General features: G+C 38.1%; 1 protein-coding gene across 1 annotated transcript; it reads right to left on the bottom strand.

The window, feature by feature from the left end:
• Window positions 1-4,509: 4,509 nt before the first annotated feature.
• On the bottom strand, window positions 4,510-8,791 carry LOC110865420 (protein LONGIFOLIA 1). Its single transcript, XM_022114664.2, has 4 exons — window positions 8,449-8,791; window positions 6,975-8,255; window positions 6,073-6,280; window positions 4,510-5,200 (listed from the first exon to the last, which is right to left on the bottom strand). The coding sequence occupies exons 1-4, from the start codon at window positions 8,596-8,598 to the stop codon at window positions 4,641-4,643; spliced, it is 2,199 nt and encodes a 732-aa protein (XP_021970356.1). The 5' UTR covers window positions 8,599-8,791; the 3' UTR covers window positions 4,510-4,640.
• Between the last annotated feature and the right edge of the window lie 5,246 nt (window positions 8,792-14,037).

The following is a 14,037-nucleotide window of genomic DNA, read 5'->3' on the forward strand; positions in this document are numbered from 1 at the left end:
AAAGATTTGCTCCAAAAACTCTCTTTCAGACGTTAAGGCACCTGTATGATGTGATCCCTGATGGATGTAAATAGCCCCATTACATATCTCTCTTTTTCCCCCGTTACTAGGGATGAGATTGGTACGATACCGGTACCGTACTGGTACCGATACCGTAAATATCGTTACAGAAATTGAGGAAATGTGGATACTGATTACCGTACCGTATTTATAGATTCGGTACCGGTATTTCGGTACTTTACCACATTGGTATTGCTTTTGTGTCATCCATTGTTTTACCTAAAAAAATTTCATGTGCAACCCATCAATCCATTATTAACTGAACTAGAGTAATATACAGAGGAATGTAAACAAAATGTAAACATATTAAGTAGTCAAAAAATCAAAAGGTAAACATCCATGGGTTCGACTTTTAACATTCAAATTCCAACATGTCTAAAAAATCATCATAATTGATTAAAAATAACCAAACAAAAGAAATTTGATATTGGTTTTTGTAAAACAATATTCAAGAAAATATAACTTCATAGTGGGATCTAAGATAATAGCAAAATACATAAAGTCATTATTAAATTTGGTATTAATACAATTTTTTACCGATATCGAATTTTGAAAAATCTATTACCGATACCGGTATCGTTTATGGTCGGTACGGTACGGCATCGGTACGGTACTGGTATGGTACCGATACGGTACCGATGTTTCGGTAAAAAATCTCATCCCTACCCGTTACCATCACCCCGTGAATTGGCGCTTCAATTCTTCCATTTGTCCATGCCTAATAAGGAAATAAGAACACCATAGGTCATTGGTTCATAAAACCCCGGCTGGTCTAAGCAGTTGTGGTTCAACCCTTGTGAGCTGAATCAGTGAGGGGCCCGGTTCACGGCTTGACCAGCCGAGCAGTCCTGTTTTAACAAAATTAGTTACTATAAAGTATAAATTACCATTAAAGCATCTCCTGCCATGACTACAAAAGATGAGGGTGGATAATCAACTTCAATCCACTCCCCATCTTTCGCCTTTATCTCGAGACCGTTTGCTTCATCTTGTTGAAGATAAGTCACGAAGTTTTATCAGTGTGTGGAAGAACTCTCAACAGTTTCTCATTGCTTTGAGCGCGTAGGTATTTCGTGGGTTTAAGAACATAGAAACCCATCAAAGATTTGCTCCAAAAACTCCCTTTCAGACGTTAATTCCTCATTTCAATTATACCCAGATGATAAAGTTTCAATCTTTGATCATAAAGATTCAACCTTGAAACCCTTAACCAAAACGACATCGTTCGCAGGGGGAAGAGAGAAGAAAGAGAGAGGAAGTTGAGGGTGAGGTGGGGTGGGGTGGGGTTGTTATTTTCTTGTTATAAAGGAGTGAGTCCTACATATAAATAAATCTATTTAATAGGTTAAGTTATTTTGTTTTATGAGTAAACTGCCATTTTGGTCCCTGTGGTTTGGCCAGTTTTGCCATTTTAGTCCAAATCTCAAACTTATTACATCTGGGTCCCTGTGGTTTGCATTTTTTTGCCATTTTAGTCCAAAATTCAAAAACCCCATTTTTTGACTGTTACAACCTCCTATTTTGTCCTTTTGGTCCATGTTAATTTATTATAACATTTCAATAATTAATAACATCATCTTCAAGAACATTATCAAACTTCATCATCAAAACCCAGAAAATCCAGAAAATCAAGAACATCATCTTCAAGAAAATCAAGAACCCAGAACAAAACCAGAAACCATCACAAAAATCAAAATACAGACAACAACAAATCAAAACAAAAACCGATTTGTAAAAAGAAACGAGGCTCAGATCTATATCTTCAAGAACAAACATCATCATCAAAACCCAGAAAATCTAGAAAATCAAGAACATCATCTTCAAGAAAATCAAAAACCGATTTGTAAAAAGAAACGAGGCTCAGATCTATATCTTCAAGAACATCATCAAACATCATCATCAAAAACCAGAAAATCAAGAACATCATCTTCAAGAAAATCAAAAACCGATTTGTAAAAAGAAACGAGGCTCCAACAACAAATCAAAACCGCCATGGTTGCAAACAAAGGTTGCAAGCGCACTTGCCCTCCTCCGATTTTGCCACGCCAAGCTGCGGAAAATCTCAAATGTTGACCCAATTTTGACTCGGATTAGGTGAAATCATCACAGCCTCGTGGTGAATAAAATGACTGGGTTCAAGTTTTGATCATCCTGTTTGTTACAAAATCACCCTCAACCACCTAAAACATTAACAAAATCGCATATCATCATCCATCATCTCGATCCCTTAAAACTAACAAAATCACAGATCATCATCCATCACAAAATCACAGATCATCATCCCCCAAATCAGCAAACATTAACATCATCCCCCTAATTTTGCATCAAACCCATTAACCCACATGAAATCTGATTTGGGGGAAGATGATATGCGGTGTCGTTTCATCAAACACACATGAGAAACTAACCCTCTCATTCATTATCTTCCTCAGACACACACACCCGGCACCTCTTGTTCAGCCGACGACCACCCCCCCTTCTCCGTATAACCGACAACACCCCCACCTCCCTGTTTTAGATGTGGCCGGCCACCACCGTTTGGTGGGTTGCGTACGGTGGTGATGTGACCAAATAAACGGAGAAAGAGAGGAGAGAGGCGGGGTGAGAGGAGAGAGACGAAGAAGAGAAAGAGACACGACGTCACCAGCGACCAATGCCGTCAGCGGCTGCGATGACGGTGGTGTTCCGTTTTTCCAACAGGTTCCGACTCCACTCCCCTTCTATTTTGACTTTCCTTAAGTTTTCAAGCAAAAACCGGCAGATGATGTGACTTTTCTGTTTTCCGGCGACGTGGTGGTGGTGTTGGACGACGGCGACGTTCAAGGGAGTGGCGGTGATGGGTGGTGCTTGGAGAGAGAAAGAGAGAGAGTGTGTTGTCGATGATGATGATGAAGATGAGCTGTATGTGTGTATATTAATATATATATAGTATAGATATATTAATTTTTGAATTAAGAAAATATTAAATGAAAAGCAAAATGACCAAAATACCCCTGAACTAAAAGACAAAATAGGAGGTTGCAACAGTAAAAAAATAGGGTTTTTGAAATTTGGACTAAAATGGCAACAAAATGCAAACCACAGGGACCCAGATGTAATAAGTTTGAGATTTGGACTAAAGTGGCAAAACTGGCCAAACCACAGGGACCAAAATGGCAGTTTACTCTTGTTTTATAGTAAGGCTAATTTTGTCATTTCACACTCTCTTGACTGAGAAAAGTAACTGATGTTAGGTCTAGGTAGTATCCGGGAACGAAATTGCAAAAGTTGGAGAATATAACTGTAATTTTGGAAAGTTAAGAACTAAATATAAAAAAATGACAAACCAGATGAAGTATCCAAGCATTTTTCTCTATAATAATACTAGATTATAACCCCGTGTATTACACAGGTTGAATAAATAAATTTTATATACTAAATAATAAAATAATATATATTTAAAAACCTTCTTTATTGCACGAGTTGAATAAATATAGTTTTATATATTAAATAATAAAAAGCTATATCTATAAGAACAATATTGTACAGGTTGAATAAATGTCATTTTATATACAAAATAAAAAAGTTATATTTTTAAAACCACATGTATTACACGAGTTGAATAAATGTAATATTGTTTACCAAATAATAAAATAATACATCTTTAAAAAACCCCATTTATTACACGGGTTGAATAAATGTAATTTTATATACCAAATAATAAAAAAAAAATTACATCTTTAAAATAAATGTAATTTTCTTTACTAAATAATAAAAAATATATATATATATCCTTAAAAACCTCGTGTATTGTACGAATTGAATAAATCTAATTTTAGACATCAAAAAATAAAATTACGATTTTGGGCCCGTGGTTATATCACTTTTACCCTTTTAGCCCAAATTTTTTTTTTAACATCTAAGCCCCCAACGTCTTTTTTTCTAACATTTTTGGCCCCTAAGGTCTTTTTTTTAACCCTTTTGGCCCCTAACATTTAATGGACGGGGTTAGTGTTAGGGGTCAAAAGGGTTAGAAAAGAAGACGTTGGGGCTCAGATGTTAAAAAAAATTGGGCTAAAAGGGTAAAAGTCATATAACTACAGGGGCCAAAATCATAATTTTCTCTAAATAATATTATAAATGAGAAGAAAAGATTAAACTAAATAATAATTATCCATAAGATATTAAACTAAATAATATTTAATAGGAGAATTATCTATAATTAATTAGAAAAGATTAAATTAAAATAATAATTATATATAAGAAATGCTCTAATATGATGACAACTGTCTAAAAGTGGTTTTTTTATTATATAGTATAGATAGATTTGAACGTGAGGCCACAACCTCCCATTTTAATATTTTATGCGTCCTTTAGATATCATTTTCAGTCCTTGTATTTACAGAGAGATTCCAATGCTGACCGTTATAAACTAGTCCAACTCTCCAAGTTGCCCCTCACTGATACACATTTTCCATAACTTTTTACTTTTACTTCATCAACTTTAACAATATATAGTCTTCGAGTCTGACACAATATCTTTTATATAAAAAAAGAGCGGGAAAATTAAACTAAAGGGGTTCCCTCTTATTATAATTATTTTAAAAAACCAATTTCCTTCTCGTCGCCAAGACGGTTGTTTTCCCGGCAAATTGAGCGAGTTCACGGATTGTTTCGCTTACCAAATCCTTGAATATCAGGCGTTCGATGTACAATACGGCTTCAGATATCTCCACCGGATGATCTCCCCAGCCATTGTCTCCGGCGAGGTCTTTTTTAAGCACAGAACAAATCTGATCCAACAAGTTTTCTGCGGTTTCAGGCTCCCGGATCTTCTGAAACTCGGAACAAATTTTTTTAACAGTGTTGCTTGATTTTGTTAATGACGGTGGTAAATCTTTGTTGTGGTTGAGGATTTCAGTAACAACGTCGAACACTAGCTTTCGTTGGAGTTTTGAACTGTTTGATGAGTCGTTTTCGTTGAGAGATTGTTGTTTTTCAAGAAAAAGGAAGGCGGAAGAGTTGACTGGAAGATACTTTGATGCTCGGAGTATTTCGGAGATGTATTTAAAGTCGGAATCGCCTGATATGAACTCCTCGAAGTCTTCGGTTGGTGTCGCAGGAGAGCTCCAGATGTCGTCGTCTAGATCATCAGCAAGATCTGTCGAGTAACAAACAAAAATCGGCATTATGGATTATTGAAACAAAAATCTGTAATCAGTCTTAAACAATTATGCTCAGGCAGTGGCGAAGCTTGACGGGGTTAAAAACGTATATATCGAAAAATTTCTAGAGAACCGGAGGGTCGAAAACGTATATACCAAAAAATTTATCTACGAAAACTACATATATATAGCACTACTGATCGAAAAGTTCGGAGGTTCGGGCGCCCCTCCCCGCCCCTTCTATACTTTGCCACTGTGCTCAGGGGGTTAATCAAAAGCTCGAAGCTGGACTCTAAAAAAGCTCGTTTGTAAACGAGCCAAGCATAAGTCAGGGTTGGCTCGGCTCATGGCTTGCTCAATAACTAGCTCGTTTAAATTAATCTCCATATCTTAATACAAATAATAATAAGAATAATAATATTAACAACAATAAAGGTATAAAAAACAAAAGTAATACGTATAATATTTGTATCTTTCTTTCAATCTTTAAAAATATTGAAAAAAACAAAAATAATACATTTAAGAATTTTTTTATTGTCTTTTATACATCAACATATCTTACTTGAGCTTAACTTTTCGGCTTGATAAATACTAAGTCAAGCCAAACTACCTCGTATATGTTCGAGGTCAGGTTTAGGGCATGGCTCGGCTGGTTCGTTTATAGCCATAAAACTGTTCATTCAATGAAATTTTAACTTTACAAGGGCGACCACCAGGTCACATGACCGCAACCATCGGCGCATGTTAAATTTTGTAAGTATTAGCATGCTTAAATGATTTGGTGATGTCATTGTCACAAAAGTAAATAAAAAGAATAACAGGAGTGTTGTGTGTTATTATAAGTCATCACGTGGCAAGTTGGAAGTACCTTTGAAATCAATGGTGCGTTTCATGACAGGCGAAGGAGACAACGATTCGTCCTTGTCAAACGCCGGGTCAAGAACAGAAACTGGACTCGGTAGTACTGAGTTGGAGGAACTCGTATGTGACTCGGTAATGCTGTTCATTTCTGCTAGTAATTTGTCACATCTTGCTAGTAGACTTTTTCCTTCTTTGTATTCCTCCATTTTCGATCTCTGCAAATCAATAAAAGTGAAATCGAACGAAAGTCTAGCAGTGTTTAAAGTATGGTTTTGACAAAATTCCAAACCTAACTGGTTGCTACAGATTTGAGGAAATACAAAACAAACCCAACCGTTAACTGCGTACCGGTTTTGAGTAAAATAAACGGTTTTACGGAATGGTATTACTTGTTTCTTTGTTTTACACAAATCTTTATATATATGTAAAGTATATATAAATACATGAAACAAAATTATATCTTTGTGTTGTATTTTACTAATAAAATTGAAAAATCAAATAATTCGATTTTACAAAAATCTTTATATAAAATATATGTAATTATATTTCATGAACATAATATATACACACTAACCTTATACTACCAAAATTAATGTGTACAGGTCCAGTTTACAAAACCGGTTGCACGTTCTAGACCGAAAACCGGCCAAAGTTTTACGAATGGGTCGCCTTACCAATCTCTAAAAAAATAGGTGTATGAGGTGAGTAAAGAAAATTGGCTCCGAAGTATAAATAAAAATATATATAAATTTTAAAAAAACATCCGAGGCTCAGAGGAGGCCCCGGGCAGTCGCCCGCCACTACCGTCATGCCCCCTCATAGCTGGCCCGAGGGCATGCCGGTTTAATTGGTTTTAACGATTTAAAAACATGGTTTTAATAGATCCTAGTTTAGGAAATGTTTGTATACCTCTACATCAAACTGAGAAGTTGTACTACCGGAGCTTTCAGAAAACGAAGTCGATTCATCCTCCACAACCACAGTTCTACAAACCTTGTGTTTCAAATAAACCTTTTCGGTCGGTCTCTTGCTTCTCGGAGACCGACTCGCAACTGCAGAACGATGTTCCGATCCGCTTTTTTTCGGTGCAAGTTTGGGTGAATTTCTTGGCGATTCAGACGATGCACAGCATCTCTGTCCGGTCTGGATGCTCAACGGTTTTCTCTTGTCATTTGCATTAGAATTCTTTGAATTAAGCTCGATTCTAGAACGAACCGCGGAGTTTCTAACTCTCACCAGACTCCTTCCGCTTCGATCAAACACTCCACGTTCGGTTCTCGGAGAAATATCACCCGAATATCTCCGATTTGGCACGGGTGAATGGCAATGCCGGCGATTCATAGGGATTACATTCAAATTATCGTAAACGAAGTTCCGGTTGTTGTCTCTGTTTATAGAATGTAAAAGACCCTTCAGTTGCAATGCTTCTAGAATATTCTTCAATGCTTCTAGATCCTTCGACTGTTCGTCTACTCTTTTCAACTTCATGTTCAAGTTCTTTGAGATTTTTTGCTTCGGCTCAGGGAAAAAATCCGTTGAGTCGAAGAAGATTCTCCTCTGCGGAGGTGCAGGGTATCTCCGCAGAGGAGAAGATTCATTTTGTTGACTCCGTGATGAAATATTCCGTGATGGATATTTCATCTCGGGGTTGCTAGTCTGATTTTTTTCAGATGTTTGATTTGGTTGTTTTGTTTGCAAATTGTTCCGGTCTATGAATCCAGAGTTGAACAAATTTGTTGCAACCCTGGATTCAGATGCAGATCGCCTGAGCTCCGGTTTCGTCATGGGTTCTGGACTCGATGACAAAACCGAAGACGAAGACGGCAACTGCTCAAGTCCCATTAATCTGGCAATGACGCTGGGCGACCTTCCTTGATTCTCCAAGGTTGGGTCATTGGAGTCTGGCCGGATCTCTCGTGGACACAGACTCCCTTTCGAGTCGATTGTTGCTCTGCTGTCAAGAGATAGCCTCGGCATTTCTTTGCAGAATTTCCATGAATTCTTCCCCTCAAATATTGGGAGGGGTAGTGGTGATCTAGGTGGCGTTGATGTAGGAAAAAACTTCAAATTCGCAACAGGAGATGGCGGAAAACCGTTTAGACTTTCGCTTTCCGGCGAGGTAACCACTACCGGCTTCTCAGTTTCTCTGATCGTGTTCAAATTAATCGACTCCGGTGACACGGCCACCACCTGCAATATCAAGTATAAGAATACTTATTTAATATCCTTTTATTAAAGTAAAAGTGGTTAGTTTAAATAACCAGGAATGAATACCATCAATGTATGTTTTGTTTAATAAATTCAAAAATTGAGACGATTATAGATTAATGGTAGGTAGACGAGCAACAAGTTGTGTCGCTACCCCTTCTGAATAGCAACTTACGGCGGATGTAGGATGACGTTTAGCAGAGTGGATACGCTTTCCGGCCAAAATCTGTTGTCGATCGAAGATGTGAAGGAAACCAGACATGCATCCAATTTGTTTCTCGATCTGGTTTTCATGATTCTGGTCTTGCATTACCCCTCTCATCATTTTACGACTGCTGTGATCTCTTCTTCACGGACACACACACACAAAAGCTCTAATCTTAAGGTTACTTGTTTACATTGATACATAAAACTTAATGCACACAATGATTTTGTGTTGCTTCTTTCTCTCTCTCATCTAGTGTTTCTTGATTGTTTGTCTTGCTTTATCTGTAACTCCCGCTTTTTGCACATTTAAAGAAGTGAGGGGAGACATGGTGGTGGGGTAAGCTATATGCTCACGTTTGTTCTGTCAAATTTTTTTAATACATATCTCCCTATTTTACTGATTATGCCCTTCGGTTAAAAACGCCAAACGTAATCATATTTTTCACATATTAGAGTTTCACGTTTTTTCTCATTAAAAAGAATAATCAGATATATGGTATTTAATTATTTATACATGTTTGATACTGAGTGGTTGTTTGTCGGTTTAATATTATTATTACTAGTTTTCTTCGCGTCACACTTTGTTGCGAAATAGAGCAAATGATACTGTAAAACCAACATTATTTGAAAATGTAGCATTTTTGTTTAGAAAGTCAAACCGTCAGAATCGATTTAGTTACGTACTTAAATTTTTAGAAAAAAAATAACCAACATATATTATTAAAGAAACATCAAATTAATTGATAAAGAAAATATGTTTTGAAAAAAATATTAAAAAAATAAATATGGTTTTAGAAAAGAAAAAAAAGGAAAATAACGTTAAAACTAAAAGACAATATAATTACATCTATTATAATATTAAAATATTAAAAAGGTATATTTTATTTTAAATTTTAAATCACTATTCATGATAACTCATAAACAGAAAATATAATTACAACTATTATAATATTAAAATATTACTAGAAAGGTATGTATTATTTTAAATTTTAAATTAGTATTCATAATCACTCAAAAACAATATATATATATATATATAATATATAAGAGTTAAATGCTTGGTTGGTCCTTGTGGTTTGCGAAAATTGCAGACTTGTTCCTAATGGTTTACTAATTATACACTTGGTCCTAGTGGTTTGCGAAAATTGCAGACTTGTTCCTAATGGTTTACTAATTACACACTTGGTCCTAGTGGTTGCAAAGTACCCTTAACAGTAACCTTTATTAAATTTTTCAGTTAAGTGTCTGTGAAATAACCAAAGTACCCTTAATTATTAAAAACACAAAAAATAAAAATAGTTTATAACTAAAACAATATTTAAATCTATATTTATGGGTTCAGCCTATTTCTTCTTCACTTAAACCTGATAATCAAAGACATCTTCAACCATTATTCCGGCAATGACGTCACAGATCAAAAATATCAGTAGTGTTGTATGATACAGAGTCATCATCATCAACGACGACATCATCGTCATCGACGAGTAGAGGAATATCATCCTCGCCGGAGTAGAACACGCCGGAGGAAACTGACGCACCGGAATGAATCTCCGATTGACGGTCTTCTTGAGCATTGTTGTTATAATTAGTCTCGAAACTACTGCGATTACAGTTATTATATGCATCGACGTTAAGATCTAGCATCTTCGATCCTTGAAGCGTGAAAACAAGCTCGAGATGTATGATTATTCAACCCGAACAAGCTCTGTAGCTCATTCCGATGAATCTAGAACCGGTTTTTAGGTTTCCGATCAAATCATGTGATTCTCGTGAAAGGATTAGCTCTGTGTGTGTGTGAGTGGATGAGAGAGAGGAGAGAGTGAGATGGAGGGACAAGAAGAGTGAGGGGTGAGCCTTTTTTTGGGGTTTTTTTATTTTTTAATTGTTTAGGAACAATTTAGTCATTTCACAAAGACTTACTTGGAAAATTTAACAAAGGTTAGTGTTAAGGACCACCCGAGTTTAAAAATTGCAACCACTGAGACCAAATGTGTAATTAGTAAACCATTAAGACCAAGTCTACAATTTTCACAAACCACAGGGACCAACCAAGCATTTAACTCTATATATAATTATTTGTGAAACGGTTTCAAAATCGAGTGTAACGGTTGGTTTCATGAATTGGAACATAAAACTAATTGTAATTGTTACCTTTATTTCTTTTTCTTTACGGCAATCAATATTACTCCCTTTTAAATTGTATTAAATTAATTTTCATCTAGTACTTGTCTGGATTTGAACACACATTGACAATTGTTTACATTTATTATTGATCTATTTTTTTTAATCAATAAATGAGCATTTATGCACAGGTATAATACTTATAAAAGTTTTGTTTTATATATTTCAAAATTTAATACGTACTAACAATTTTTTTTAAATAACCGTTTTTAAATTGCCATATTGAACCATTTTGGCCCGGGCTGACCAACCCAATCCATGCTCATGATCACTTGAATGGTGATCCATGCCAAATGTATGTCATTAACGACGTAGCTTGGCAGTTGTATGACATGGCCCTTTAGTTACAAATCATAAATGCCAAAAGTGTCACCATCACCACTAGTGTAAATGCTTGTTCTCACCTACATGAGGCTATGGCGGATCCAGTATTTTATTCTAATGGGTTTCTTTTGGTAAATTCTCTTTAATTTTCACTAATTTTTTCTAAATTTTATAAGGTTCTCTCTAATTTTTTTCATTTTTTTCCAAACGCACTGGGTTCCTGGTAACCCACAAATGTGGGCTGGATCTGCCCCTGACATGAGGAGGTTCGATTGTCTTCTCCAACTCTTGCTTAGTCAAAATAATCGATACTGATGACGGGGGTAGCCCAAGACCAAATAAAATGGCATTAATACATGAATGCTTAAAAGGTAAAAATGTTCAAAGCTTCAAAACCTGGGAAGCTGAGATAAAGCAACTCGGGAACAGTAAGAAGTCACATCTCTGGGTTGCTTCACCAACTCACCAGCCGCAAAAGTAACGCAGGTCCACAGAGCACACTCTTTTATCCACGGGTCAAAAGGCTTCAACCCCCGAAAGGGTAAGTCCCCCACTACAAGCATGGTCACTAGTCAAATGCATTCCTCTTTGAGAGATGTCTTCTCCTATAAATTAGACACTTCATTTACTAAAGGGGACATTCCGAATACCAGCCCTGATTCCTGAAATCTCTGGTCATTCACTTCGAGTACTTGCTTCATGCAAGTCACTAACTCTCACATCCAGCACACACATTCCTTTTGCTTACTCATCCGAATCTGAACACACTTCAGAGGAGGATCTTCAGCAAACAACAAGAATAATCTAGTGAACCTCTCTCCACGTCTTGCAAACGTGGGGGAACCCCACGACCTGCGTTAGGTAAAGTTGAACCCTTCAACCCTTTTGCCTAACCAGCCTAGCTACCATCCTTGGTCTATTATTTGTTGCATCAACAAGTTGGCGCCCACCGTGGGGCCACGCCACTATTTTTCTTCAAAAGACCTAGTAGTGTAGCTCCATCGTCTTGAAATTACCATGTCAGAAAGTGGATCCCCTGGAGAAGTGAATCAGGTTCCTAACACCTCTACCCCAGGTACTAGCCAGACTCATGTGCCTATACTAACTTCTTTTTCGACTCCAGGAAGCACTCCCAAGTTTCTCACTTTCAACACTCCAACCCCCTCCAGATCGGGAGTCCCTTCCCCTAATGTTGGTGTCTCTAGCACCCCCTCACGTGTTGAACTTACCCCCGAAGGGGTCGCTAACAATTTCCTTGAGTTGAGATCTCTCCTAAACCAATATGTGAGTAGGGAAAGGAACAAGGGAGTGAGGATTCGTTTAGACTATGATGAGCCAGAACCAACACTGTCTACTGGACCTCCTATCCCTCCTTTTACATCCAGGGATGAGACTGGCCCCAGTAATCCTCCTCCAAACCCCAACCCTTATTTATCCGCATGGCCAAATCCTACAGTATATCCTCTCTTTTCATCCCAACCAGCCACAAATGGTGCTCCTTTGGGCCATGAGCTGACCCTTGATCAGCTCCTACAATCCCCAGTGACGAGTATTCCACCATCAACAACTACTTCATGGGAACAGGCCTTGTCTGTGCTCCCCTTGGCGCGAAGCGCCGTTATGAGCACTCCCGTGGGAATTAACTGCTCGAGGGCACCCGGATGTGACAACCGGTGATTTACGGCTCCTAATTACGTGATTAGCAAACATTAAGACGATAATAAATAGTGATTAAGACGTAGATTAACTTAATTAGGCCTTTGGAGTGCCTAGGAACGTCTATCCGACTTTACAGTGCGCTAACGGTGGTTTACAGAGAAACCTGTGAAACGTTAAACGACAACCAATTAAAACCGAACAGAATACTGACAGTGCCGACAAGTACGAGTCCTATACGAGTATTTTGTGTTTATCAATTTACTTTTACAAATTTATCGTGCTTCCGAACGACACAAAACGCAGACGCGAACGAAAAACGCGGAAACTGTTTCGCACCGGCAATCAACGACGAAACTGACGCACCAGACTCGGAGTTCGTCTCGATATTAATATATTATGATATATTTGGTTTCGTTTTCGAATTTTAATACCCGTAGTCGAAACCGAATTGAAAAATGCGTCAGCAACGACAAAATAAATATTTATGCGATTTTAAACGCGACGGCAACAGTACGCGTCGAACACTAAATTTTCGGCGTCACTTTACGCGTTTTTGACCATAATGGTCTACCCTACGACATTTTTAGGATGCTCGGGTTGCGAAAACGGGTCTTGTAATAAATACGGGCCACTATAAACACGAGATTTGGGCTTGTGGGCCCAAGCCCAAAAACCACAAAACTAAATCTGTATTTAAATAAGACCTTAAAGTCTTTTGTTCTCAATCCATTGAAACAAAACACGCTCACCACACTTTCCTCCCTCTCTCTCCCGTGTTTTAACCGGCGACCAGAGATCAGAGCTCCGGCGCCCCGTTCTTCTCCGGCGAATCACCCACCTCGACCACTATCCTCCTTCCCTCATCACCCCTGAACCACACCCGCCCCCTCAGCAGATCGAGCAAAGACACCACCACCCGATGGTGGTGGTGAGCGGTGACTGTGGATTATCAGCGAGAGAGAGAGAGAGCCGAGAAGAAAGAGATCGGAGTAAAGAGAACCGGCCGTCCGGCGGTCGGTGCCATTGATCGGTGGACATAGTCTTTATCCGGCGAGTTCACCGGTTTCGGGTTCAACTTGGTTCAGGTTCGAGTAAATTTTTGGGGGTTTGAGCAGCAGAGAGCGAGATGGAGACTCGGACCACCGGTCGGTTCTTTTATCTGGCGGTCCTTGCCATTGTCCGACGAATATCCGTGTTTTCCGACAATGATTCTGACGAAGATGATGATCAGACGATGATGTTGATGGTCGGCGGCCGACGGAGCTCCGGGCCGGCCGGCGGTGCGGTGGTTCTGTTCCCCTCCTTTCTTCTGTCTCAGTTCCATTAAAAAGTAAACGCAGGTGAGTTGTTTCGGTTCAGTTTTGGCTCAGATTTGTATTTAGTTTCGAGTTTG

The sequence above is a fragment of the Helianthus annuus genome, chromosome 11 (assembly GCF_002127325.2).
Source record: "Helianthus annuus cultivar XRQ/B chromosome 11, HanXRQr2.0-SUNRISE, whole genome shotgun sequence".
In the NCBI taxonomy this organism is placed as follows: Eukaryota; Viridiplantae; Streptophyta; class Magnoliopsida; order Asterales; family Asteraceae; genus Helianthus; species Helianthus annuus.

Excerpts from the sequence above, each read along its gene's own strand:
- LOC110865420 (XM_022114664.2), bottom strand. The coding sequence starts at position 8,598 with ATGATGAGAGGGGTAATGCAAGACCAGAATCATGAAAACCAGATCGAG. Across the intron at positions 8,256-8,448 it reads AACGTCATCCTACATCCGCC|GTGGTGGCCGTGTCACCGGA; the intron begins GTAAGTTGCTAT and ends TTGATATTGCAG. Across the intron at positions 5,201-6,072 it reads ACGCACCATTGATTTCAAAG|ATCTTGCTGATGATCTAGAC; the intron begins GTACTTCCAACT and ends GTTACTCGACAG.